General features: G+C 40.0%; 1 protein-coding gene across 1 annotated transcript; it reads right to left on the bottom strand.

The window, feature by feature from the left end:
- Positions 1–306: 306 nt before the first annotated feature.
- On the bottom strand, positions 307–3,947 carry rpl27a (ribosomal protein L27a). Its single transcript, XM_022756374.1, has 5 exons — positions 3,899–3,947; positions 3,148–3,211; positions 2,964–3,039; positions 1,820–1,994; positions 307–483 (listed from the first exon to the last, which is right to left on the bottom strand). Exons 1-5 carry the CDS (start codon positions 3,899–3,901, stop codon positions 355–357), a joined length of 447 nt encoding a protein of 148 aa, XP_022612095.1. The 5' UTR covers positions 3,902–3,947; the 3' UTR covers positions 307–354.
- Between the last annotated feature and the right edge of the window lie 4,389 nt (positions 3,948–8,336).

Here is an 8,336-nt window from a genome sequence, read left to right as displayed (position 1 = left end):
GGTAAAAGTTGGTCCATGACTGCTTTTATATACTTCTATATCATCTATAGGGCCCTGTGATCTGTGTCCCACAAGTATGAATTCACAGCTAATGTGCTGGATGCCTTGACCCATGTTACTTTGTCACAGTTGTAGTGCATACTTAAATGAGTGGGCCAACAAGAAAGCTGCTCTTAGTTTTACAAAAAAATATGAATTTTTAGAGGTTTGCAATGATTGCCTTTTCATAAACAGAAGCTTTTTGCAGCACATACACCATAACTGTACCATATATGGAGCCATTTAAAATCAGACAGGACAAATATGTAGTTTCCTTTTATACAGTTTATTTTTGCAAAAACACTGACAGGAGCTTTATGCCATCAGAACGCAGGCTCCTCCCACTGCCTTGATCTTCTCCTCGGCCCTTCGGCTGAAGAACTTGGCCTTGACGATCACAGGCTGCTTGGGCAGCTTGCCTTTGCCCAGAACTTTGTAGTAACCCTGTAAAGTTAAAGATACATTAGTACATCTTAAACACCATTTTATCTGATAATATGCTGCTGAACTGTTTCCATTTACATAGAGAAGCTTGCAATATTTAACCATGCTAAACAGGAAATGAATGAGCATTTAAGAGTTCACAAAAAAATAAAAATTGGAGGCACATGAAAACAAAGCCCAGGATCTTAACATTAACAGTGGTGTCATTGAAATTAAAGGGCCATGGCACTAAAGTATGTAAAAAAACAGCAACACGTAAATTCTACAAATCACCTAGTATCATGGCAAAAATGTTGGGATTTCTGCATGCTTATATTTCAGCAATTATTTTGATAGAACTTTGACTGTCAGCCGTGCCAATGTGGCTCAAAGCTGTGAAGTTTGGTCAAGTAATTGATGGACAGAAAATTGAGAGGCAACCATTTTTACAAACATAATTTCTTTATGCAAAGACATAGCTTCTCAATTGCCAATTTTTTTTAAAAGTTATTTTTGCTGCATTTTTGCCTTTGTTCTGATAGGCTTAGGGAGATATACAGGACAGTCAGGGAGAGAGAGGGGATGCTATGCAGCAAAGAGCTGTGGGTTGGACTCGAACCCATGGCCGCTGCAGTTAGGACTAAGCCTACATGGTACGTGCCCTACCAGGTAAGCCACCAATTCTTTTTGATGCAATACATGACAGTTAGCTTCGGGCTTTGGACTGTTTGGCATAAGAAAAATAGAAATCAACTTGGCTGTGGGAAAGGCTACACTAGGTAAATGTAGTTCATCAAAAGTTCTAATGCAACTTCAGCAAACACAAAGTTGTTTTATCAAGATTGTCTTGATATCCACCATCTAACAAATATATCACCAATATGCCCAAGACCCTTCTTTGCCCAGTTAGCAAATCTGTGAACTCCACAGTGAGACTGCTGAGATTCTGGTTGCAATCACCTGGGCAAACTATTGGAGAAATGACTCAAAATAAGTAAGTAATAAGCCAAAACTAAAAATGCAGTGTCTCGGTTTGTTTCTACAATTATTTAAGAAGGGTATTTTTCCCTCAGATTAAATGTTTTCCTTTACTTACACTCTGAACTATGCTAAGACCCGTCCAACCTTTACTCTTCCTTGGAAAATTGATTGATCAGACTCTGGATAAGACATTTTCTACCCTCCAACTGATATCTCCTTTAATTACTGCTAGGTCTACACTTTACATATGTCATATTTCATTGAAAAACAAAACTCTTAAAAAAGGCCAGTGTAGGTCATTACACCAGCTTGTTGTTCTTATGGACATTCCGGCTCTCTGCCACTGTCAATAATGAAAATATTGGTCAACACTTACAGCGCGCACAGCATCAATGATGGGGGCGGGTCCGTCAGGCTTCTTGCCATAGTTGAGCCTGGTCTGCTCGCTCACCAGCGTCCACAGCTTGTCCAGGTTGATGGTGGGGCAGTGAGTTGTGTTCCTCTTCAGGTGGTAATGTCTCATACCCACCTTACCGAAGTACCCCGGATGGCTGAGGACGAACACGAGAAAGACAGGTGTGAGGTTTACAACAGTGTAACCAGAGCGGGAGACCCACTGAGCATAATGCTGGAAAACTGACAGCTGTCTTTGTTAGGTATATGTAGGTTGTCTTTTGGGTAAGTAATTCATCATTACATAGGTATTGCTGTACTAGAGTTCTCCTCATAGTCAGAGTGGACAAACACTTAACTGGACACAGCAAATAAACAGTAAAATACTAAAAATGAAAACTTCATTGAGAAAAGGAGCTGATTCACTTAATAATGCACTCAAATTCTGATGTGATACAACCACAACATGAGTTCAGAGATATTAATGTTAGACCAAGACAAGAACTTTGTAACTGCCCATGTGGGTGACTAGCCTACAAAGAGCCAGTCGGTGAATAGGACCAGTCTGTACTCTAAGAGGACTCAAGCACACCAAGACAATGATTTGTGTCAAGATGAGACTCTAGTCTCTACAACATTAACCATTACTTGAACTCCTCGATACAGGCAGAAGATACAATGCCAGGCTTAATTGACTGAAGGAATACTACCAATACAAACATACATGTCCAAATCACCTTGCTCATCTGCCTTTTATATAGATATTATAGCAGAATAATAAATTACCCAACAGATATTTCTTTCATTACCTGTGACTAGCTTTTGTTGATAAAAAAACAAAAACAAACTTTACATCAACTTAAACCAGACTCAAATATTTAAAGTTTTCTTTGACAAAGACTGAAATTCTGACAGAGATAACAAGTTTGACTAAATCTAACCTGAGTTTTTCATCTCGGGATTAGATCAAATCAGAAAGTAGACAAAATTAACACAAAAAAAAAAAAAACGGAACAATTTTCAGATACATTTGTTTTGGTTAGACACAGGCAAAAGAAAGCTTCATATGTGCCTCACTATGCTCCAACACAGCACCTACCACTCCCAGAACATTAAGCAGCACTTACTATTTGTCGAAGTTGATTCTGTGGTGATGCATGCCACCAGCATTACCACGACCTCCAGGATGCTTTCTGTGCTTGCCTGTTGGGGTGAACAGGCTCGTGGTTATTATGGATCACAATTACACAGTGAAACACTGAACAGCTAAAACCGCTTGGCAAGCTGGTAAGTGGGAATGTTTATACTCACCGATACGACCATGTCCGTGACTGACGTGTCCTCGGAGCTTCCTGGTCTTGGTCTTCTTAGTAGGCTGTCAGGAAAAGTTTGATAAAGAATGAAATGACTGAGCATCAACTCTAAATTGCTGTCCATCTTACATTTAGCCCCTGAAGCTAGCTGGCTAGCTACATTTAAGAGAGCCAAAATGACCTCTCATCGCTGGTGTTATGATAGACTCATCAGCCCGCCAACTTCGGCCGTATGTCAGTAAAAATTTATAATTAAAAATCGGACACATGAAGCACCTTTCCCCCTTTCCCCACGAGCTCAACCGGTTCATCTAATGTCCCTGGCTGATTACATGCTGCCTAGTATCCTCGGAGGCTAATGCTAACTCACCCGTGTTAACCGGCAAATACACACATAGTAGGCAAAGCGTTTCACACAATACTCCAGGTAAGTTTTGCATTTTAAACAGCTACTTCTTTTGTCATATTCGTGAGAACTGTGGAGGTTTTGTGTACGCGTTAAAAAAAATGCCAAAAACTACACAGCAACATCGAGTTAACTGCTGCAGCCCAGGGCCGAGCTATCGCACAGTCAATCGCACTAAAATCCATATAATATGAATAAATAACGGTAATAACAGCCAGTAATTGCTCGTAAGAGGAGAATGTACAATAAATCACCATCTAATGATATTTGTTTGTATGAACGAACAAGGATGGGGACAGATTTAACTCTATTTCAGTGCTGAGGGATTCATGGTAGCACCTACCATCTTGGAGGATAGTTGTAAGAGGAACGCGATTTGGAAATCACGCGGTTTTGTGCGAGATTTGGTTCTCGACGACAGTGCAAACGCGGCTTACAGGTCCATTACCGCCTCCCACTGGACTGGAGTGTAGATCAGCAGATCAACAACAACAACCGACTGCGTATACAAAATAAAGTCATATGAAGTAGGCTAATATTTCAGTTACATGTACCCTGTCTCTGAACAACAAGTATTTTTTACTTTTGATACTTTGACATTTAGCTGATACTTAAGTAGGATTTTAAATGCGTGACAATTATCCTACTTAATGTAATGGAGTACTTCATATTATGTTCTTGATACTTTTACTTAAACACAGGACATGGGTAACACTTTAAGTCTCCCTATTTAGTATCTATAAGCAATATACAGACATTTAAAAATGGTTTATGGCATAGCCTACAATTATGTAGTTCTAAAGTAGCCTATAGCTTTATAGGACATTTGAAGTGTCTGTCAGTGTGCAGCATTTGTCAATAATAAATTTTCCTATGAGGACATTTTTTTTATATTACTACAACTGTGTTTTACTGTAATGTCATTCATTATCTGTTTATGCGACTCCACATAGCCTATAGATGCCCGCAGGAGGAGTTATAGTTGTTGACAAATACATTATATCTGCTTATAACTGTATTAGGCCTATGTGTTATAAACCATTCATTAAATGTCTATATGTTGCTGAAAATGCAAAATATATGGACTTCCAGTAAAATGTTACCATGATGGGAATACTGAAATAAAAGCAGCACATATTCTGAAGCATAATTAATATGATACACTTGCTTACAGTGACTCTCAGGGCAGTGCTGAAATGTCAGGGGGGTGAGGCTGTGTCTGCTTTCCACCAATCAAATCATTCGTGTCCCCCTTGATACTGGACACATGGAATGTTGCCATCCCACTCATCTCCAGCTCACATCCACCTGAGGACACATTCACCTGCCTTTCTGAAGCAGACATCTTGTTTTATCATTGCTTACGTTCACACTGCAGGTAAGGCACAGTTATGATTCTACTTAATTCCTGTATGTTAATGTTTTGTCACTAATCATCATGTACACAATGTCCTCCTTTGCATGTGCTGTCATCATTCATTTGTTGTGTACAGAGATTATTTTTCTTGGATAAACAAGCAGTAAAACTACTCTTGAAATGGTAATTCTCCTGTTTCCTCCCTGCTTCTTTGGTGGTTTTCTGTTTGTTTTGATTCTTGTATTTTGCCATCAAACACTGAGTACACAGGAGATTTCAAACCAGCTGCTTCTTCTGTGTTTTCTTTTCTATTTTTTCACCCCAAGAGGCCTGATCTCCTGGAGATGGCAGACCTACCTCACAAACACCATGGCAACTTTCCCCAAAGGCGGCCTACCCTGTTGCCACGGGTAGCCAAGTGTAAAGTACAGCTCACACTGGAGGCCATGTCATCTGAGACTAGTTCAGATCCAGCATCTGCAGTGGAGGAGCCAAGCCTCCCAGCACAACATGTAATACAGACACTGAGAGTACTTAAATAAGGTCTTTAATGATTTATGAGAGGGTTATCACAACAGCTGGATGTGTATTACAGTGCTCAGAAAGAGGGAGCAGAGTAACTTATATATAATTTGATTGTTAGTATGATGAGTGTGAAACTAAATCTCTGTTTTTTTAAATAGCTCTTCTGTGAAATGAAAAATGAGTCAAACCAGATTTGCAATGGAAAAACCAGAGCAGCCTCTTCGTTATCTGAACAACGACAAAGACAAGTGGATAGAAGTGTAGAAGCTTTACTGAAGAGAATAAGGTAAAGTAAATAACAACTTGCTTACCTAACAACACAATAGAAAACATGTACTTAAAGGAATATTTTGACATTTTGGCAAATAAACTTATTCGCTTTCTTTTGAGAGTTAGATGAGAAGACTGACACCACTCTTATATCTGCACAGTTAGTATGGAGCTGGAGCCAGGAGACAGTTAGCTTAGCTTAGCATAAAGACAGGAAACAAGGGAAAACAGCAAGCCTGGCTTTGTCCAAAGAAATTCTGTCTACCAGCACCGTCACTAATGATCAGACTGAATCCTAGTTTTTTAATCTGTGTGCAGAGGGAAATATGAAGGGGTGGATACAGTTCACAAAGGGACATGGACTTGGACAGATACATGTCTGCATACATGGATGTGTTCACACATTTGTTTGGTGCATATAGACATGGTAGATGAAAAAATTTACACCAGGCAAACCATTGTGGACCCTTTAATTAGACTTTGGACTTATTTGGACAAAATAATTCACAGCAGTGAGGGTCTGTGTAACGTTTACATCGTCGTTTATATATGCATATATTAAATATGCATATGGAACAACACATGTGTGAACACAACCAGCTATGCTGTCACTCAGTAGTGTCTTCTAAGTCACTATCTATCACTGAATGATGATACAATGATGACTGATTATTGCCATCAGTGTTGCCAAAGATAACTGAGATCTTTGAGATTGCTACTTTAAATATGACCGCCTGTGGTTTTACAGCAGTTTATCTATCTGCTCTGTACTTCTGTACAGCACAAATGATCATCTATATGTCTGTTTGGGAAAGATCAAACAAACAATATACAACAACTACTTAATTTGAGAGCTTTAGACAGCTAGCTGTTTCCCTATGCCTGTAGCCTTTATGCTACGCTAGGCTAATCGCCTCCAAGCCATAGCTCTGTATTAAATACACATATATGATATCTTCTGATGTAACTCTGAAAGATTAAGTGTATTTCCTAAAATGTAGAACTGTTGACTTCATGATGTTATATTGTCCATGTTGGATAAAACTCCTCATTTGAAAATTTGGGACAAACATTTTTTCCACTGAGCAGACAATGTTTTGCTGGTGCAACAAGAGAGCCAGACCACACTATTGTTGTGCTTGCAATATGTCAGCCAGGCCTACATTTGTTTCCACAGGGTTCATCCAGAGGCCCAGAGGATCCTGGGTAATTCCTGCATACCTGTAGTGAGCTTGCAGCGACTGAACTTCCGGTCTGTGTCCTTATCATCTCTGCAGCCTGTGGTGTCTCTGGTGCGACTGCCAAGCCAAACACAAGCTGAGCTCCACAGTGACATGTCTTTAACTCATCCTCAGCAGGTAAATGAAGGTTTAGACATTTTCATTTGAGACGAAGATAAACCTGAGTTCTCTTTTATGATTATTTTCCTTTTTTCTTTATCACTGTGTCCTAATCTCACAGAATGGATTCAGTCAAAATGAGGCAGATGTTTCAGAGATCAGAGAAGATTCACCTGAATCTAAACCAGTAGAGTTATCTGATCTCAGTCGACCAGATACACCACCAACATCTTGGACTGAACCGTACTGTCCTGACAGTTCACCCTCTGAAGAACCAGAGCAGGACTCAGGCTTTGACTGTGAATCAAATCCAGATCAGCCTTATATCCTGCTTGATTCTGCTTCTGATGAATGGGACCCGGATGGGAAAACAGATTCTGAAACATTTTATTTGGATCCGGATGAGACTGTGGTGATTGAACTGGATCTGGAACCAGGCGCAGATCAGGATGGATCCCTGCAGCTGCAGGATGAATCTGAAGCTAATTGTGAATCAGATGTGGTTCAAATAGATGACAGTGAGGAACAAAGAGCTGATCTTTGCTGCTCACAGGAGGAGGGCGACTCATCCATCCAGCAGCCTGAACCTGAACCTGAACCTGAACCTGAACCTGAACCTGAATCTGGACCTGAACCTGAACCTGAACCTGAACCTGGACCTGAAGCTGGGACTGAGGAGGTGGAGAGTGAAGACTTCTGTGCTGTTTGTCTGAATGGAGGAGATCTGCTCTGCTGTGACCGCTGCCCTAAAGTTTACCACTTGGCCTGTCATGTACCTCCTCTCATCAGCTCTCCACTGTAAGTTCTGCATGAACACCTAAACCTACAAACTGTACCTACCTTTGTCAACTGAACACACACTTTTATGATGACAATCAATGCACTCACTGTGACTTAGGGCAGTCAACTTTTTTGGCTTTGGACCCTTTAAAACAAAGCTTATGACCTGTGGAGCCTTACTGATTTGGATTTAAGAAGGCAACACTGATATTGGTTACTTGCAGCAAAAAAAAGAGGAATACATCACTGATATTCAATTACATGAGATGCATTGATAAGAATATTGATTAGTTTTTCCATATAAGCCACATAATGGTGACAGTGTTTCTTAACTCACACCTGCTGATAGGCCAAGCTCTACTCCTTAGGTTGTGAGGAGTCATGGTCAAGGTTTTTTTTTCAATGTTTTTTTCCATAACTTATCTTATCCTTTCCCTTAAATTTGTCATGGTTACCTCTTCTTTTTTTTGGTCCCAAAATACATTGCAGAATTTATTTTTCACACTGCA

The sequence above is a fragment of the Seriola dumerili genome, unplaced genomic scaffold (genome assembly GCF_002260705.1).
Source record: "Seriola dumerili isolate Sdu_G_001 unplaced genomic scaffold, Sdu_1.0 BDQW01000242.1, whole genome shotgun sequence".
Classification (NCBI taxonomy): Eukaryota; Metazoa; Chordata; class Actinopteri; order Carangiformes; family Carangidae; genus Seriola; species Seriola dumerili.
This window is presented reverse-complemented; position numbering and strand designations above follow the sequence as displayed.